This window comes from Clarias gariepinus, chromosome 16 (genome assembly GCF_024256425.1).
Source record: "Clarias gariepinus isolate MV-2021 ecotype Netherlands chromosome 16, CGAR_prim_01v2, whole genome shotgun sequence".
NCBI classification, from domain to species: Eukaryota; Metazoa; Chordata; class Actinopteri; order Siluriformes; family Clariidae; genus Clarias; species Clarias gariepinus.
The window spans coordinates 13,290,374-13,311,386 of record NC_071115.1 but is presented as its reverse complement, the minus strand read 5'-3'; the positions used below and the strand labels follow the sequence as shown (position 1 = coordinate 13,311,386).

The 21,013-nt window shown below is 36.5% G+C and overlaps 1 protein-coding gene across 1 annotated transcript in view; it reads right to left on the bottom strand.

The window, feature by feature from the left end:
• Positions 1-19,276, bottom strand: part of igf2bp1 (insulin-like growth factor 2 mRNA binding protein 1) — a 35,131-nt gene extending 15,855 nt beyond the window's left edge. Inside the window, exons 1-3 of the mRNA XM_053514755.1 lie at positions 19,028-19,276; positions 18,627-18,825; positions 17,399-17,459 (exon numbers count right to left, since the gene is read on the bottom strand). Of these exons, the coding sequence (XP_053370730.1) occupies positions 17,399-17,459; positions 18,627-18,801 (236 nt within the window). The 5' untranslated portion in view covers positions 18,802-18,825; positions 19,028-19,276. The remainder of the gene's footprint in view (positions 1-17,398; positions 17,460-18,626; positions 18,826-19,027) is intronic.
• Between the last annotated feature and the right edge of the window lie 1,737 nt (positions 19,277-21,013).

The following is a 21,013-nucleotide window of genomic DNA, read 5'->3' as shown; positions in this document are numbered from 1 at the left end:
TTAGTCCAGCCGATATAATTTTGTCTGCCTGTCTGTCTATCTATCATTTTATATGTGTATTTTTTTCTTTGCCCTTTGCATGGGTATTGTATCTGCTAAAATCAAATGGTAGAGATTTTATATGAGAATGATGCCATTTGTCTCACACAAATTGGAAGGTTACCTTGAGCCACGCCTTTGTCAGACAGGAGATGGACACAAGCGGCGATTAATTTCAATACAGGTATCTGAGAAAGCCTCTGCAGATTCAAATGCTGTACTCAAGAGCCGTAATCTCTTGACTGCATCCATTTATTGCTTTGTCTTTTAAAACACCTTTAAAATTACTACACTATACCTTCCATCATGGCGGGTGAAGACAGAAGTTATTACTTTTTTCTCTAAATCACCAATCAACATAAAACATAACCTATATTTCCATACAGAATTTTTTTTTTGTACAGACAGTGTATCTTAGAACACCTGCTTTGTAATACCCAAAAGCACTGCAGACCAATAAACAATATATTTTAAGTGAAATGTGATGGTTATCATTAATTAAATATAATAATAATAAAAAAAAGTGTGCATATACATCTGTATGGCTATGTGTTAGTATACCCATAAGATACCCATTGATTTTAGATTGCTGGAGTGTAGGCACCTTCAATATTAATAAATTGTATTTCTGTTTATGTTAAAAATCTAAAAGTTTGAGGCTTTTTAAAGAAAATAAACAAAGCCCCAGGATTATATGGCAGTGTCTATTTTAGAAAACTTTTGGTAAAATCATATGGCCTAATAGCTTATTTACAGCAGTGTGTAACTTCAGTATACTACTTGGTGGTGATGGTGAACACTATATGAAGAGAAGCCGCAAGTATAATTTTCATACTCGGGCTAACATGATTTTATGAAACTGAGATATGTCATAAATTTGCAGTTTATGAGCACCCCCAACGAGCACATGTCGGGCACCTATGGTCACAAATGATTCTAACTACCATCACGTTACAAAGAACATGGTGCAACATGCTCAACTGTGGAATGCCACTGCATTGGTAACCAGTGGGGGTGGGAAGGGAGACTAAGGCCCTTCTGCTGCATTATCATGTGGAAAAACGCCTCCTTCCCCCCCTCTTTCCCTTTTGTCTTGGGAACTGTGGAATTTGGCATGGTATGGAAAGGAGGAGGGGGTTTCCCCCAATTCGTTTACTTATAGCATTGCATCTCGACCTTTGAACCCAGTTGGGGGGGTGCTCTGAGAGGTTAAAAAAGCTATAGGCCAGGGCAGGAGGTTGGGGGTTGTGTGTAAAAGCAAAAAGTTTTCTTGCTTTACAGGAAGACAAAAAGGGTCATAAAATTTGATTAAATTGTGTTGCCAAAACAGGTGAACCTGTTACAGTACAACAGTAAATGTTACAGTATAATACGACACTAAATAATATTACCACATATGATGTTCGACCAAAGTCGCTACGTATTATGATTAATTCACACAAAGCGATTGTTAAAGTGGGCGTTACGTGTAACTACAGGTTTGTAAGAATGGGATTTTTGTTCACCAAAATTTTTCATGTAAGGTAAATGGGATGATATCCGTTTAGGTGGCTGCTCTTTGTCGCAGGGAATGAACAGATCAATATACTAAGAGTGGATTGGCCCGTGTGTGTGCGTGGACGCGCGCGCGCTCCGACGGGTGGGGGGGGGCTTGAAGGCGCTCGTGCGCATGCGCGCTTGGCTCTCCTCGGTTTCCCGTTTGCTTAGGCGGTGGGTTGGTTGTGGTGGGTGCTGGGTAAAGTACAGGCCGTTAGAAAATAACTCTCGAATTCCTTTCTTGATGTAAACGGGGATGTGCCCTTGCTTCAGGTCAAAGTTCATGTTCTGCTGCGCACATTGCGAGCGGCTCTGTATGAGGAGACTGTGTGATAGCATGTTTTCTGTGTGAAGGCGAGCTCCAGAAACTCAGACAGACTCCGACAAGCCCATGCACAAGCAATGCACTCATTAATGGGAATATAGAGGCTACATTTTAACAAGAAACACCAGAGCAGGATCTGCACAGCAATATTAGGCGCAAAATGCACAAATATCTAGAATATGCCGAGATACGTGCAACATTAATCAAACATGTAGTTACGGTTAGGCCAACGACAATGTAAATTCGTATTAAAATAAAACAAAACAAAAAAAACCCCAGCATTCTCTCGAACCCGCCGTCTCGCGTGCGCCATTTCGTGAGTGTGGCGCGAGAACTAAAATGGCCCCACTCGCTTTATTTAACCAGATCTGTATTATTTCGGTCAAAAATCATGCAAATCGCCATAAAATCCAAAAAAAAAAAAAAAAGACAATACAAACAAACACAGGTTGCCTTTGGCACAGTTTTGCAAAGTGAAACTACACTCATTTATTTTACAAATAATTCATTTTATACGTTATACGTAATGTAGATCTAAATAACAAAAATAATAATTGCTGTACGACTGATTTTCAGTGCCATTGGTTTATATAATTAGGTTATCCTATGCTACAGAAAGCCAAAACTGGTTTTTAGAACACCTATTCTTATTAGTCTTCCTGAGCACAGGGAAAAGCGCGCGCGCACACACACACACACCCACACACCCACACACAGATCAGTAAGTTTTCATACAAAATGTACTATAAACCTCTGGTTTAGTGTAACCTATGACGATGCAAACACACGAAATGCGACTTACCACATATGCTCCATTAACCGAACTTTGGGGTGAATCAATGCGGTAAATGACAACGAATTATTATTAGGCGTATGACAATGAGAAGCGTGCGCCATTTTATTATCATCATATTATGCACATTTGTTATACAAGGGGCAATGCGACACTGCCTTAAGCTCGATATTATCTATTATTGCTTTATCTGATTGCTGTTTTTTTCTGCATTAACGGTAAATGTCCAGGTGTAGTCTACATTTTGCTCAGATCACGCTGCAGAAGCGCGCAGTCAAACGCAAGAAAGGAACTGGTGCAGTTTGCATTGTACATTTAGACTCCACAATCTTGACATGTATGGGGGGGGGGGGGGGGGTGAGACACTGGATGTTCTGGTTCAATTTAACTGTAATTGGTAACGTGCAAGCCTGAGATGAACACTGCAGTCTCAAGAATGTGTTAATTGTTCTTTTATGCGTGTGTTGGTCCATTAGAAATGCATACGAGTCTATCTTCTGTCCAAACCACACCCTAATCACTATACAGTATAATACTGAATATCCAGCACCTTCATGAAAATGCACAGTATATACTGCTATAGGTTAGTTTTGTCCAAACTAGCCCATGCAATCCAGGGTTTTTCTAAGCTATAAACCTATCCAGGTTTATAGTTTAGGCAAATTCTCAACAAGTCCTTCCCCCACCCACTCTTTACAAGAGCAGTAATTCAGGTGCACCCAGGTGGAGATGAATAAAGCTTGAACTACATACCGTTTTTCTATTAAATATATTTTAAAGGTTTTAAAGTAATACTAAAAAATATCACATCATTGCAGTATCTGTGTAAACTCTATGCTGCCGGTACATAGCAGCTACTAGTATTAACGGATGTGCAACTATCATAAAAGTAGGGGGGAAACCTGCCCTGCATCTTTTATTTTTTTCTTGTACAAACAAATGTGGCCAATCAGCCAGAGCAGGTTTTCGTTCTGCCCCGAGCACCAAGCTAACGAGTAATGCCGCAATTTAAAAGGGGAAAGTCGCCGCCAATTAACATTTTATCTGCCATATAGCCAAACTGGAGTCACTGTCGTAATAGGTTACCAAAGATAATAAACAACAAAAAAATATATATGTATTGTCTTTCTCTAAAAAGCAAAAAGACAAAAAAGGACAAAGAAGATAACTAAATATAATAACTAACGTTTTCTGATAGCTTTGATTGTTATAGATCATATATTGTAATAAATCGAGGACTTTGTTTAGCACCCATGTCAGCCCTGCTGTAATTGTATTAAACATACGAGTGTGTGCATGTAATCCTATTTTTTCCCCCAGTGAAATATAACCGCTACATCACTGCTTTATAATTGAATGTAGGTATTGGTAACGAATCAACAATTAAGGCATTTTTTTTATTTAATAAAATTAAAAAGGTGACATGTTGCCACTCGTGTGTTTATATAGAAAAAAAAAACGACATGTATGTCACATGGTATGCTTACTACACTGACCTAATATAAAACATCTGGCTTTATATGATTGCGTTGATTGTATATTGATTTATATGATTGGAAAGTGGGCGGAGCTTAAGCCTTTATCTATTTGTTGTGATTATTGGTAGCCTTAAACCGAGTTATGTATAAACACACACACAATATTCATCCAGTTCGAATCTCATCCAAATGAGATTTTGTCTAATGAAATTGTTACATTTAGAATAAATGAATAAACAATAACAATTTTAGCCTTCAGCTGATGTTTGAATCAAAACAGTTTTTACTGTTTCACATTTTCACTGTGAAGACACCTTCAAGACTTTCGAATGTACAGAAAAGACATTTAGGCCTACAGGAAAGTTTTCTGTTGAAAAGACCACGTGCTGTTATAAAATGTTTCTGCCATTGTCAGTAAAAACTAAATCTACAATAACATTAAAAAGATCCTCTGCATTAGTCTTTTGATTAGAGCTAAAGTACAAATAATTTCTTCATTGCAAGTCGTGTAGAATAGATTTTAGGGAACTAAAGCATTTTAAAATAAGAATGAAAATGTGGCTTTCTAAGTTGCCACTCGTGCGTGTTTGTATGGGGGGGGAAAAAACATATATGTCGCATGTTAAGCTAAATACGCTGACCTAATAGAAAACATCTGTGATACATAGTCTTGTATGATTGCGGGGAAAGTAGGTCGGGGTTAAGTCTTCTTGAATATTTAAGATAGTATAGTGGTCTCGAGTTAAAATAAATAGTGGAGGATAAAAACTTTTTGACATTTTTAATTACTACAATAAGAGAATATATTATATAGAGTCCTTTAAACAAATTAAAAATTATTGGCGTGACCTGTATTGTTTGGTTTCTACTGATAGTGTCTCGCCTCAAGACGTTTTCTCGAAAACTGCATATTAAAAGGTATCTATGTTTACACTTATCTTCTTTGTAGAGCACGAATATTTCGCTACATAAGATGTTTTAGTCAGTAGGCCTACCGTACGACAACATGGAAAAACGCGTACAAATTAAAGCAAACCCATCATTCCAGTAAACACAACACTTTTTGGCGTTAAATGGTTAACCTATCTCACTCAAGTTAATTCATTATCTGCTTTGTGCATGCTGTGTGGTTGACAGCAAGTGAATTTTCACTCAGCCATTTTAGACTGTAAGCAGCCATATTCTCCTGACAACGCCCGATTACCCACAATGAAGCGCGCTCACATGCGTGTGCGCGCACAGACCACTATTCCAGGCACATACACACATGAGGACTTTGTTAGCAACCATGTCAGCTCTGCTGTAATTTTATTCCATGTAGGAATATGTGCATGTGATCATTTTTAATTATTTGTAGGTATTGGTAGGGAAACAAAAGTTAAGCGTGGTAACCATGCATTATGATAAGATTATTACAATGTGCTAAATAATTTCTTATTTTATTATTATTGAAGATTGGTCGTCCAATCATTCAACATCACATCTCATTCAGGCATTACTGCTTGGTTTATCCATATTCATGTGTATATATATAATCATTATGATGGTAAAATGTAAAGGAAAATGCAACAAGACAACATTGAGTGCTAGGATGTAAGGGATAGGAAGGAACTGTGCTGTTTAATCCCGTGTTTCTGCAATGCTCCGCTGTTTATGCAGCGCTGTGCAGGCACAGAGGAGAAGGGGAGACCTGCCTTCATTCATAAAGTCACAGAGCTACTCGAGAATACTACAGCAGCGTGAAAGAGGCGGCGCGCGCGCAATCACGGACCCGCCCACTCCCGACACAGGAGAGGAGGGAGTGTTAAAGTAGAGCGCTATAGAAACGTGTGCATCCATGCTCCATATACTACTGCGTAAAATACGTCGCCATTACTCCAGTCTCGTGTATTAAGGCGCTTCTACAAGAAGGCCTAGAGTAGGGCCATACAGATTCTGCCTTTTGGGTAGTTAAATTAAAGTGATTCCTTACAAACATCGAACGTACGGTGTAAACAGACACATGTTTTTGAAAACAAGCAATCAAGGGTTCAGCGAAATGTTTGCAATTGTTATTTAAGCTAATCGGTAATGATGGCTTGCTTGGTTTCAGGGGGAAAAAAACAAAACAAAAAACACATTCGTCTGCTCTTTATTAAATGGTCTGACCGCCAATACACATATGAAAAAGGTTCTCTCAGCAAACATGACAAACCTGTGTTACAGCATCGCAGTGAGAAGAGGCACAAAAGCAGAACAATGTAACAAAGCTTAAATACTGGGCTAGATCAAAGATTCTGCTATCTGATGATACATTTTGTTCAAAGTACAAAGTTTATATATAGACTTAAAATCTAAATCTTTCACCCCATCTTCCTTCCAGAGAGCACAGATTATCACAACCAAAAAACTATGTCAAAAATGTTATTTACACTGTGAAAATGTTCTCCAAACTCATTTACTAAAAGCAAATGCCCTTAATAAAGCCCAAAAGAAAAAAGATGCCAAATGTAAAAACAAAAAAAGTTCATGCGAAGTGATTAAATCACATGAAGCCAACAAAGATTCTTAGAATATGTGGCTTTATTTATTTTAAAATTAACATTACAAACAGCAGAAGTCTTAAAGTCAGACTACTACATAAAGTTAGTACATAAAAAGCTAAGTGCAGGAGCAATCATGTAATTATAAACAAGAATAGATATTCTCAAGCTACACAACTTGTTTTTATTTTAAATAAAACAATATGCACAACAATGTAAATAATTACTACCACTTAAGATTCTAAAATATAACCATACATGTTTTAAGACATGGATTTAAAAAAAAAAAAAAAAAAAAAAGACTGAACTTTATGTAGTAGATTTTGTCTTGGCAGATCCTAATAATTCCTGCCAAATACAAATGGTAAAGCATTACTTGTCTTTTGGAGCACAATTAACTTCTAGAGGTTTAACAAGAACGAATCAGGGTGCATTTTGTTGCATCTATTAAGGTATACTGTATATGTAGTTCTGCTGATCACTTGAAATTTTATAAAATAGAACAAAAGCTTTACCATTTATTGGGAAGTTTAAGAAATTTATAGACCATAATACATGAACAATTATGAAATATTTATGTCTACGTCACCTAAAAGTGTATTTCAAGGCAGTTTAGACAGTGTGAAGTAAACCCCCGTCCTCTTGTTCTGTTGCATCAGTAAATGCAGAGAATATGGAATTCTTCAATGTTACACGTAGCTGACTGCTAGGGTACACCCCGTCTTCCTCTACAGCAATCTAACAACTTCTGCCTTCTTTTTTTTTTTTTTTTTAATGCTCATATTACAGTTCATTCCCCCCATGTTAACACTCATTGTCTAGTGCTGTCTGGCAATACGTCTACTTAAAATACATTGGTTAAACCCTGTCTGGCTACAGGGTGTTGATGTGTGTATTAATTATTAAGATAAAAATGTTGGTAAAAAATAAATAAATGAATTAACACACAAGTAAAAAAATTTAATCAGGGCCTTGGAGATCACGGGGTGACATTAACCTATTAAATTACATAAATCGTCCTTTGCTTAACTTGAAAATCTGAGAAATATAAAACAAACACTTTCTTTAATTTTATATATAACAAACTAAAAAAAACACGTTATATATATATATATATATATATATATATATATACTGTGTGTGTATGTATGTGTATATATATATATATATATATATATATATATACATACACACACACACACACACACACATATACATACATACACACACAGTATATATATATATATATATACACACACACACACACACACATACGAACACATACACACCTATGTATTATTTTATGTGCACATGCAAATTTGTTCTACAGCTTAGCAGGCACCATGTTTTCAGCTTATGGCGCGATCACGTGAGAGTAACTCATGATTTCATATACGTTTGGGTAAGGAGGAGGGAGAGTTGCAGCATGGGTGGAGGTTTGCTGGCCCTTCCCCCTCTCTCTGTGGCTTTAGCATGATCGAGCGTGTGTGCAGAAGGAGGACATAGCATGATCAGACCAGCACATGCCTGTGTGGAAACCATGTGACACAAGGCCTCCATTTTAACTGATTGAGGCTGAGTGGGAGGGTGCTGCAAAGATGTAAGGGGAAAAGAAGATTGTAGGAAGAAAAATACCCGCTTTCCGTTTGTGTTATATGGTCCTATGGTGTTCTATGAAAGTACTACTTTTTAAGTAACATTTTAAAAATGTAAGAGAAGACAAATAATATGTCTAAACTAAAACACTATTTTTTGAAACACCACGCATATTTGAAAAAAAAAAAAACATAGAATAAATCACTAAACCATGAGATTACAGCTTTTACAGCTTTCAAAGATACAGTAGGGTTTGAAGTGCGTTATATAAGTACTCAGGTTTTGCTTTAGAACACTGTAAAAGCAACAATGATTATTGAACATAACTGTGGAGCTTTAATTCATAGTCAGTTAGTTTTAAGAGCCATAACAAATTCAAACAAAACAAAAAACAACAACTACAATTTATAGTTTAACAGCAATCCGTTGGATTGAAGTTAACTTTTCCTTGGCACAAAAAAAGCAGATCATATATGTTTGACTGATCTTTTTACGGGAATCCTTAACCCATTGACACCAATTCACATAGCACTAGTTAATGTAGTCTCACCTCCATTATACATGGAATAGGTTAATTTTGTCCTTTAAACTGACCTTATAGCACAGAATTATACAATGTTTCATGGATAATATAGCAAGGCCTATTTATACACATTTTTTGTCCTTTCTTTGGTACAATAAAATATACAAAAGGTAATTACACACTTCTCAAACTAATTATATACTGGTCTTTTACAAATAAATTAATAAAAAAAAAAAACACTCTTTACAAAATAGACTTCACAGAACTAAAATTATAGGAAAAAGAACTAACACCAGATCAATTTAAATAAAAAGAAAAGACTATTTTTTTACCTAAGGACAACTCTGGGCTTTTACTTCACTAGTTGTCCCCCCCCCCCCCCAAACACATTTTATATGAACAAAAGTCAGTCCTACAAGTCTAATTCATATGTAAATGTACAAGTTTGACACTTAAAGTTGCCCTATAAATTAAATAAAACAAAAAAAATCAGCCTTGTTTTACCATTGCAATTGCTATAAATCTTTCCATATATTTTTTTTCGATCCACCTGCATGATAGAATAGAATTAACAACTTATAGACAAAAGATTGCAACGATGTCGTCCATCTATAACGGTTCTGCTGTCCTGTCTTTTTAGCATACGATCTCCTGTGTACATCTTGTATTTGCTTTAAACTGTCATGTATATGCTTTATGTAGTCCAAAGTAATGAGCAAATATTGCCAGGTGTTGCAACATCGTCCTGAAGAAACAATGGTTCGTTCCAATATATTTACATGCACACGAGTTAAGGACAGAAATGACAAAAATCCACTTAAAATATTTTGAAAATATATATCACACAATTAAAAAATAATTATCTCCACACACTTGTAACAAAAAGGTAAGGTATAGGTATTTGTTTTGTTTACAATATAAACAAAGTACATTAAGGTGTCCAACCTAAATAATCTCCTCCTTCTAAGGTCCAATAACGTAGCTTAAGTTAAAGGGTGCACCATGTTTAACGGCATTTAACTAAGGGTATAAAACGAATAGCTTTGAGCGTACCTGAACTAAAATCTGAAAATGTAGTCTATAACCATTTTCCCAAAAGTAAAAAAAAAAAAAAGTCTTAAACAAGATTAAAGAATTAACTCACATTTTGTTTCGTTAAGTTTGTTTTTTCCAGATTGAACTATATTTTTAGTTTTTAGTCTGAATGGGGACAAACATTGCACTAGCATGCATACATCCGTAGTGCAGTTTATTTCTGGTGATTAGCCCATTGTCTTATGATGTGACAATTTGACCAAATGTCCTGACCTATATCCTATAGCAATTCTATACAGAAAGAATATATTTTGCAGTTGCACATACATTTTTATCATGTAGAAGATGAAAAAAGGAGTTTAAAAAAGCAGATAGAATAGATCTATTTCAATAAGAAGTGCAGAAGATAGAAAAAAAAGTGTACACCTCACACTTAACTGCTCGCTTTACCTTCATCTGAAGTTACAAGTTATAGGAAATGCAAACTGCATGTATGCAAATTGCACTGTTGATGAAATTATGCATACGTAGCATGGGAATGAAACTATACTTCTATTTATTGCAGTCAGGGTATAACAAAACATATAGCAATTCACCACTTACAGTACACGTCTTAGACTTTGACAACATATTTGTAAAGCTACACGGCTGATTTTGAATGCTCATGCCATACACAACAATATCACTTTTACTGGTCACAGCACCCAACAAATATCTGCTTGCATTTACCTGAAAGGCATTGTTCTATACAAATGCGGCTTGATTTATGCACTCATGCTCACCACACCGTATTTATTAAAAATGTATAGAGTATGTTATGAGTTTTTGTGGCATGGTACAAAGGCATATAACTGTAACTGGCATATAACATCACGCTGCCTCAAATTAAACTCAATGCGGGGGAGAAGGAAGTAAGTGAAGCAGAGATTTAGAAACGAGTGAGTCTTCGGGAAAAAAAAAAAGCATCATAAAAAATGGCATTTGAACTCTAGTCCCAGTATCAGCCATCATGTACCACAAAGTACCTGAGGCATGTTTAAACCAGACTGTTAGCAAACTTTTCTCTTGAATGGCTTTTTCTATGAACAAAAGCTCCATTCCAGTTCGAGAATGCAGTCTGCATCATTAATTTCACATCAGCATTGAATACAGCATTTTAATTCCAGTAAAGTATTTAAGGTTTGTTATTAACTAAACTGTAATACAAACATTTGCAAGGGTACTATAACTGGTCCAAGTAACTATCTTACAGATTACAAAACATGACATCTTAACTCATTAGCAATTTTCACCTAAGTGAAGATCACAAAATTGTCATTTACAGAACAAACAGTATCCAGCAAAACTCTATTTGATTAATCACACAAGGTCACAAGGAGTCTAAATAATAGAGGTTATATTTAATTCTATTGGATTAATCAGATAAATGCACTGCATTGAGGACAAATTTCTAAAGTGCCACAAATAAAACCATAAAAGCAGACAGCACATGTTATGATAGCTACATTACCAATCTAATTACATGTTCACTCCCAGTTAACCAAATTAACCAAGAAATCATGTTCGGCTTATATTTCATATTATTTAAATCATAGCCTCCTGTAAAGGCTACCAGGACTCTAGAGTAACCTTTACTTGTGCTCGGCATCAAGCATTAAGAGGTCACATCCTTTTAGTTTCACTATCTGCACAGTCAACCCTTTCTTTGTTTTGGGATGGTAGAAGCTTCAACTTGATATCCAGATTGCCAAGTTTGCATTTTAGGATGGATGTGAGGAGGGCCCATGCTAATTAATGCATGTATGGGTGAGAAATTTGAATAGTAGACCATGCTATGACATGAAATTTGAATGTTTAAATAGGAAGAATATTTCATCATCAGCATTGTCTGGTAAGAATAAAATTAGGTGATGCTTCTGTTATGCTGCTGTACCCTTCAGAGTCCTGCCACTAGCATCTCTTCTCTCGACTATAGATACAAGGTAAAACTGGCAACCTCTCAGAGATCCAAGTTAAATAATTTTTATTTCAGGATGTTTCCTCCCCCTCTTTGTCAAGTATTTATGCTTTCAGAGAACCCAGATCAACAACTAGACATGTGCAAAATTACACCAAATCAAGATCAATTACCTACTTGAAAAACTAGCTACAGAAATCTAATTAGCAGCAATTTTCCCAATTGATCTTGTTATTTATATTAGAAATTTTGGTGTTTTGAGCTTAAAAATATTTTTCACTAATTTCCTACCTGCAGCAAAATCTTTTATTTTTATAAGTTAATGGTTTCATTTAGCTTACAGTAAAACCTTTTTTTTTTTTTTTTTAATGTTTTTGCGATCAATTTACGTATTAAACTTTTTTTTTTTTTTTAAACAGTATCACCCCTGTTATAATTTTCAACAAGCCTTCTTTATTTTCTTTTTTTTACCCTGATTTTTTTGCAATGCTTTTCTAAAGTGCTTGCCCACAGTTTGCAAATACTGAAGGAGATTTGGGGCAGCACACCTCACAAAGGGAGAGAAACTGTTTAAATGTTTTTATGAATAGTTTACAAATGGTAAATTATGACTACTTGAGGCAACCTACACACAAGTGATAAACATGTTTTGACATTTGTTCATTTTCAATTTATATACAAGATCACCTGTTGTACGTGGTCTACATTCTTTACCAGCCTAAAATTTCGTTTAATAGGTGGAAAAAAAAGAAAATAAGCTTAAAATTTTTATTTCACAACAGCAGCTTTGACCTAATTATATACCACCTCTAGTGTTCTAGTTTACATGACTTGAAGCTTTAGTTAAGGCTTAAAGATAAATTACAGATTTTTAACTATTTTTGTGTGCGCACATGTGCAATGCATGTTCAAGCAGGCACTTGCGTACAATCCAAAGATTTGGGGAAGTGAAACTTTGCATTTTCATTACTGCTTTCTTGATGTATGGAGACACCAAATGCCTAAAATGCAACCACCACACTATTTATCATTTTACCATCACTTTTTCTAAATACGTTTCTCTACATTATTAATTTACCTCATATTCATCTAGTTTCAATATTTTTATTTTCTTAAAAGGCCCGTTTGTTTATAGACTACATGCTAGTGCTATGTTGAGGGCGCTAAAACACCAACACTCACATCATATAGGAATTCATTTCCCTTAAATAAAACAGGACAGATAGTTAAAAATAATGGGAAAACAGATTAACATAGAGGAACATTCTTAAACAGGCAGGAGCACATAGTTCAACCCTACGACATCAAAAGCATCAACACACATGCACACAACAGTCATGTCGTTCTTGCTTCCAATCTTTAATTGCTTTTCTTCTCCACACCCAAAGCTCCAGTCCTCATTTTCAGACAATCCACAATGGCGGAGAAGGGAAGCCCTGGAGGAAGTGTCATTGTACAACGCCCCTACAATCCCCATCCCCCTCCCCCTCTCCTCTCTTCTTCCCTTGTTCTCGCAGTTCTTCTCCTCTCCTGAACAAGCAAGCCCACTGAGAGTCATGCTGGTCAAATGACCCAGCTAAAAGCACGCCTACATGTACATTGTACTGGCCTGGTAGCATATAACTTACCATATGGAGCAAAATAAAATGCTAGAAATGCGGTTCTTTTGTATCTGGGTGTGTGCCCAGCATTCTAGCTTGATTGTGTGAGGGCGAGAGAACCAGAGGAAGAAAGAAAGAGTGCACGTGTGTATGTGTGTGTAAGAGAGGTGGCCTCTCATGCAACACAGTCAACTGCTTCTCAGAATGTGCACACAGGTGTTCATGGTTCCTGATTGGTCGCTCCCCCTCTTGCTTTAGCTCCTCCTCCTGCCTTCTGTAGTACTATGATCACAAACGGGGATGGAGAGGAAGGAGGGTGATCGAGTAGAAGGAAAGAGAGAAAAGGAGGGAGGGGGACCAAGCAAGCAACTGCTGTGGTTCAGGACTACCATTACAAATGTTCACTGCACATTTTTGAGCTCAAACATTATGTGAAATATTATGCAGTATATAAGAAAATATTATATGGTTGCAGTAGGCGACCAATTTGTTTACATGCGTCCTGTTACAAAGTCACGGCAGTCATTACATCCTTTCACACAGAATCCTTGTAATGGAATGACTTGCAATGTCAAGAATAACAATAGTTACTCCTACTATATGAGCCTTCTTTATACTCTGTAACCAAACTGTTACTTCAACATTGAAATGCACTCTAAAGAACAGACCAATCACAGCCTTTAAAATACATTCCGCCTTAAAAACAACACCTTTACAGCTACTCGCCATTATAAAAGGCAGTCTAGCACTTCTACAAATGCGGAAGGAGAGGTCATTCCTTAAAGAGACCTAAAAATTTCATTGTCACAAGTAAAATATATTTGTTTACAAAACAAACTAGCACAGTATAAATAATGTGATCATTGGCAAGTGAGTGAGCTTTATGTAAACAGCAACAGCGGAAAATAAATAAATAAAATGAAAAATCAACATTCCTGCACTAACTTACTTTTAAAGCGTTGTTCAATTATTACTTTTTCTCCTGTAGGTATCTGGTAACTAATTTTCCAAGCATGCACTCATACACCATATTTCCCTTACTATTTATTTATTTATTTATTTTTGGACAAGGTGAAACAGATAAAAACACCACATCCCTTTTTTTTTTTTTTTACCCGTCAGCTGTAATCAAGTTGGAATAAAATTTTTTAACTGTCAGCATTACGAATTTAAGGGGGAAACACACACATACAAGCAATTAACTAATACTAATCATGTTTTAATTAACAAAAACAGATGAACTAATGAAAAAACAGATCCTACAAGTCTGCAACATGTAAATGTAAACATTTACTAATGTTTCAATTAATAGCTCAAAGTACACATTCCTGTAATACTTCTTATAAGCTAATTAATTTGTTCTGAACAGAGTGTATGCATTAATAAAGCTGACAGAGACGATTACTGTCTAATAGAGATATGGTGCTTTCATATATGGGCTAGATCTTAATACACCTCTGAACAACTGTCTCTCAACAGGTGATGTGTGACATCTCCTTATCTTCCGAATCTTTTAGAAGCCTTCAGATGTTCATACCAGCTTATGCAAAATCAACATTAAGCATGGAGTATAGGAATGCGCCACAGGCCTGCCATACACTCCTGCATGCAGCTTGCATGTCTGCATATTTTCCTCAATATCTATTTTTTCCTAATATATTTTAGCTTTATACAACAATGTTCATTAGGGTCAGCCTTTTTTGTTTCACATGGATAGGTATTTGTGATGTCATTTGCATGTTAAGGCTTCTTGACCCATTGCCATGGTGAAAAATGAGCTATTTCTCGTTTCACTTCTGAATACAAGACAGTAAGGAAGAGACACATTCCATAGGCAACTCTATTGCTTCTATGGCCTGCCCATTGCAAGAACACTCGGTCCTTGTTGTTTTATTGTTTTAGCACTGACCAAGCAGGGTTTTTTCCCCCTCTGGTTCACACTGTATTTTAAATCACACACACACACACACACACACACACAAGTTACACACTGAGATATATTGAAAAGCATTCAGGAGCAGACCTTGGTGTTAATTTCGATATTTAAATTTTCTGTCGTGCGAATTATAGGCGAAGACCTAGGAGAGTCAAAATGGCGGCGAAGGAGCTACGATACCTTTGACCCAATTAGCGTTCCTCGTCTTTCACATGAGTTTCTTGTCTTTTAATTTAGACTTTTTAGACCGAATTAAATATTAGGGACGAAATGTAGTTTATCTGGATATACACACCAAGTGTATGTATTAAGAGTCTATAAAACGCAGAGAATTCTTTTAGATAAACAGTTAACGTTACGTAGAGAATTTATCTGATAGCGAGCACACAATAATGTCTCTACTACTACTAGTAATATAATAATATTTTTAATTATTATTTTTATTATGAACAACGACATTCATTTGGTGTGTTCAGCGTGCGTGCATCAATAAATCCAGGTTTCTAGGCATTTCCACGAACTTCTGTGCAGCCAGAAACAGGAGCCTTCATATGGGTTTCAGCAGTCAGGGACGCGTTGGGCGCCATTTTATTTGCTGACGTTGAATTGCTTTTTCACAATGATGGCAACCACGTGTCATTTCAACCTGGCTTTTAATTCAATTTTTTTTCTGCGTGTGTTTGGTTTTAGACAGGACAGAGCACGATGACCAAAAAAAGGACACAAAGCAATATGTAAAGCACCACATTTAATTGTTCCTATAAGTGACTTTTAGATGGCTACGAAAACGGAGCATTAAACGCAAGTCCAAATTTAGGCACAAATTCATTAAACTTGCGGATGCGTACTCATATTTGACCTTCCACGGTATAGAAATAAATATATATTTTAATGTCCACTGTTAAATCGAGCAAGCAACAGTATTTAAGGCATTGGTCTACCTCTTTAGTGGCACCCACTTGACATGACTGAATAATAACGGATATCACAAAATGTAGGATATCAAGATACGCAGTTTTTTTTTTTTTTTTTTCAAATATATATATGGTCTGATTTGTTTTCACGTCAACTTCACATATTTGATGCATACACACGGTAGTGCATGACTGTCGTTTAATTTGGTTAGTGGGTTTTTTGTGAATGGCTATGCTAATTTTTAACGGGTTGAGAGTGGGGTGAGGAAAGTGGGCAGGATGGATTTTTTTTTTTTTTGTAATAAACACAGTCCGCTAGGCCATTGGAGCGCCCTGTCGCTGCCCACTAAACCCAAGGTAGACACAATTTTAGCTTATGAAGGATCTTAACCAAACACCTTCACTATAAGCACTGAACACAAAATACGCCTGCATTAAAACAGTTACCCTTTTATTTCACGCAAATGCAGATTCTTTAAAGTGCAAATCGTATGCATGGTAACGTGAACATAATTACCTCTATACGTTTAGAACGGGTGAGAGGCAGAGCAACTTAATGACCGCTTTTTAAAAACACAACGTTAAGAGTGTTAGTCCATCGATCCTTCATGAACAACAGCATAGAGTTTATGACTCAACAAAAGATCCTTCGAGGCCTAGGCCTAGGCCTTAATTTAGACCAAAGCCTTTCTTCATGTATGAAACGGAGTAATGAAAAGCACTGCAGTAAACGACAGTAACAACGTCGATGTTATTTTCTTTTCTATAAAATAAAAGCATAGCCTAAAAATAGCATTCAAATTAAAAGAAAAATATTCCTGTAAAAGCACGTGATGCGCCATTCACAGCCTACTGTCTTTTGTGCTTGTGAACTAGGCCTATCAAATGCCACAATGTCACAATTAAAAAAAAATATTCGAGATGTGAAAAAAACAAGAAGGCGTTTTGAAACATAGCTAAAGACACTGAGCTACGTTGTATTATTAAAATCCCATATAGCCACAAATTTGAGATTCAAGAAGACTAAAGCAAAAGGGCGAGACATACTCGTATGTGCACCTCCCTCGTATGTAACCCATATAGTACAATGCACACAGTCATGTTTGCAGCAACATAGCAAGGATTTAACGTAAAACCAAATACCTTTGTTTCTTAGGGACAGAATGCTCTACTTCAATTCGTTTGCCGTGAAGTTCCACTTTACCTATAAAAAAAAAAATCAAAAACAAAATAAGGCCACCGAATCCATTCATTGGTCCTTACTGCATAACACACATTGGGTATATTAAATATTTTAAATGCTAATTACAGGACGCATTACAAGCGAGCTTTGTTTCAGTGTCAATTAATTATTTAAAGAAAAAAAAGGAGAAAAAGTAGTTCGCTACATAACCATTGAAGGGCTTATATGCACATATAGAACTCTTCTGTGAACTAGGAAAAAAAAGTTAGTGCTAAACTCTTTTTTACAGAGTTGTTCTGGTAAAGTACAGTCAACCCTGCAACATTTTCTCACATTTGAAATTTTTACTGTACACAGGCTCCATAAGATATAGTATGTATAATCTGGGTTATAGACGTCAGTTCTAGGCTTTATTCGCTGATTAACGTATACGTCTACAGAAACTTTACAATCAGGCATTGGAGGATATAATTTGACAAAGTGGGCTTTCTTAATCTGCGAATTCTAACAGTGCAAAAGCATGGCGTCCTACGTGCTATATAGCGCCCACACATCACATGCAACATATGTGGACAAGCAAGGAGATATTTTATGTGTAGACAAGTACACGTCTAAAAACAATGTTGCATTTAGCTTTGATATCTTCGGGGGACTTCACGACTATTTCTTTAACACGTTCCTACAATAGGCCTATAGGCTACATGAAACGTGGTTTATCTTACTATAGCTGCCTATTAGCCAAAAAGGGGAGGGGTGGGATTTCACTCTGTAACTGGACTTGAATTCTACTGAATATGGAGACAGGTTTCTGAGCTTCTTGCAAGTCCATCTAAATTTATATCAATGTTTGTATAATCGTCAGGCTCTAGATCTAACCACACAAAACTAAAATGGTAGAGCAACCCAATAGTTAAAAAATATAAAGAAAAGGTTGATCGTAGCTTATATTTAACAGTCCTGGCTAAAGTTATTTTACACTCATTGACTCAAATAAATGCACACTTCATTCCTTAACACTGGAAAGAGCAGAAACGTATAGGTTAACAAGCCACAGACAACATCTTTAAAATATTTTCGAATTCTGTGCTTAGCACTTAATGAGTTGTAAAAGTAGTTTGTTAAGCATAAAGCAATACGAATGAAGTGAAACTGTGACATTGAATCTAGCTGGTACAGTGAATTACTTACCCGAAAATGTTTCAATTGCTTTCATAGCCCATTGGTCGTCCGGGCAATCAACAAACGCGTATCCCGTTTTTACTAGAAACTGCCCAGAGTAAGGAATCTTGTAGTCTTCAAAGGTTTTAATCAAGTCATCTGCGGTCACATTTTCATTCAAATTTCCAATATATAGCTTGTTCATTGTGGAAAAAATAAATGCTTTCCCCTGTAAAAAAAAAAAAAAAAAAAAAAATCAGAACTAAAAAAAAAAAAACTTTTTTTCTTTTTACAAACGCCGGACTATTTGTCCAAAATCTATATTGAGACTGTTTAAATGAAAAGCACGTGTAAATTTCACCGAGTTGCAACTGAAAACGAAAGAATTTCGAAGAAGAATCTTAAAATAATACGGGGAAAGTTCGCCTAACAGTAACGTTGCAGCCCGATGAAGTCCGGTGGCGAGTGGAGAATCCTTGATCGTAGCAATCCCGGCGAATTCCCTGCACCGTGTAGCAAACGGTATTGCTCGGTATTAATGTGATGGTGGTTATGGTGGAATAGTGGTAGAGAAGTATGGCGGGATCGCGAGAATTTCTTTTCTCTCTATCTGCCCCTCAACGTAGAGCTGTACCCTTGCACTGTCATACAGATCCTACTGCCTGGCGACGGCACCGCCTCTAAAGCGACTCGAATTTACTAATTTTTTGTTTGCAAAGAGGAAACCACGTGGTCTGTCGGAGTAGCTGGAGAAGGGGCTGGACCTCGTCGACGTGTGTGTGTATGTATGTGTGTATAGAGCACAGCAGCAGATGGGCGTGTGTTGGGCCAGCTAGTCCTTCTGTGCAATGGGCTTTCTTTACTACTGTGCAGTAGTAAGCTTGTGCCCTATCACGGAACCAACATATCTGCATGTCAGGTCGTGGGTGAAATCTAAATAGCTTGTGCTTAGCCCAAGCCCCGTTTGTGTTTATTCGAATTCCAACTAAACGCATACTGACGTGGTAAATTACTACAAGTGACTACCAATGACTTTTGCTTCTAGATATTTCTCCCCCATTGATGTGTTAAAAAGCCTATACATATGTACGTCTGGAGATTCGGTCGTGGTCGCACTGTACGAGCGGCCTAGGTTGTCTTCTGTATAATATACACTGTTTATAAATTAGATACGTAATTATTTATTTTATTTTATTTTTTTACATGTATATAGTTTACTGAGGTCGTAAAAGTTTCTATGGAGCGGAAAAAATCAAGTAACATTTTTTGAACTTCCACTGACACTTTAAACCGAAATAGTGTTTCTCGCGCTTTTGGTAAATCTTATACATAAGTAACATTCAGCTGTAACGTCAGTACCACAAAATTCAATGTGCTTCTGCATTTACATGAGAGTTCAGGCGTCCCTGCTGGAGATTTATAGCACCATAGCATAGCACATAGGCTTTGACAATCGAGTCAAAATGGAGGGCTGTGAAAGTGCACGGCCTGCTGCTGCTGCATCCCGCCTACCTTCAGGAAGTGAGCGAATCAACTGTTGCACAAGACCCACATACGAACTGTATTCTGTAGCTTTTCCATGCTACTTTCTGTGATATGACACAAAAAAAGTGATCATTCACTCACGTGGCAAAGCTATGAGTCAATAAACAACACTGACAAGGTTTAGTATGGTTCTTGGAGGAGTTGTACACGTGGCGGCAGAACCCCAGCCTCGTTTTAAAGAAAATGGCCTCTCACGGGCTCCATGAAGCGCGCTGGCTTCACCGCTTGTAGGCACCAGGAAAACATAAGATTCTCATATTTTCATAATCAGCTGTAGCTTTATTTCCCCCCGCGTTGTGCTGTGATGCACCCAATGTGTCTTATTTACTGAAGACTAAATACTTTCTTATTTGGTGTTAAAATTACAAAGCTAACGAGGTGATTTTGTTTTGCAATAACGAGTTTTTTTTTTCTTCAGTCGTGACTGGCGTATCTACCGTAAGGTGTTGTTAAAAATGAGTAGCATTATAATGATCTGTACATTTGTGCAAAATGGGAAAAGTACAAATAAATGTGGTGTTTAAACTTTTTTTAAATTATGGTTTAAGGACTAACCACACACATACATACGTATATATAGAGTACAATGATCACAATGCAGTGATCATTAAATATGGATTAATATGCACTTAAGAAACACCCAGGTGCCTTATTTACCTGCCTGTCCCACCCTTTTGGAACATGATTATCTGATGAACTAGTATGTACATTTATATTTACAGCATTTTCCAGACACCCTTATCCAGAGTGACTTACATAAGTGCTTTTTACATAAGTTTTCATCAATACATATAACCTTACAATGGCTCACTAATTTACTGACTAAAAAACATCAGTCCAACACAGTTAGAAATGTTTTTTTGGATGCATCT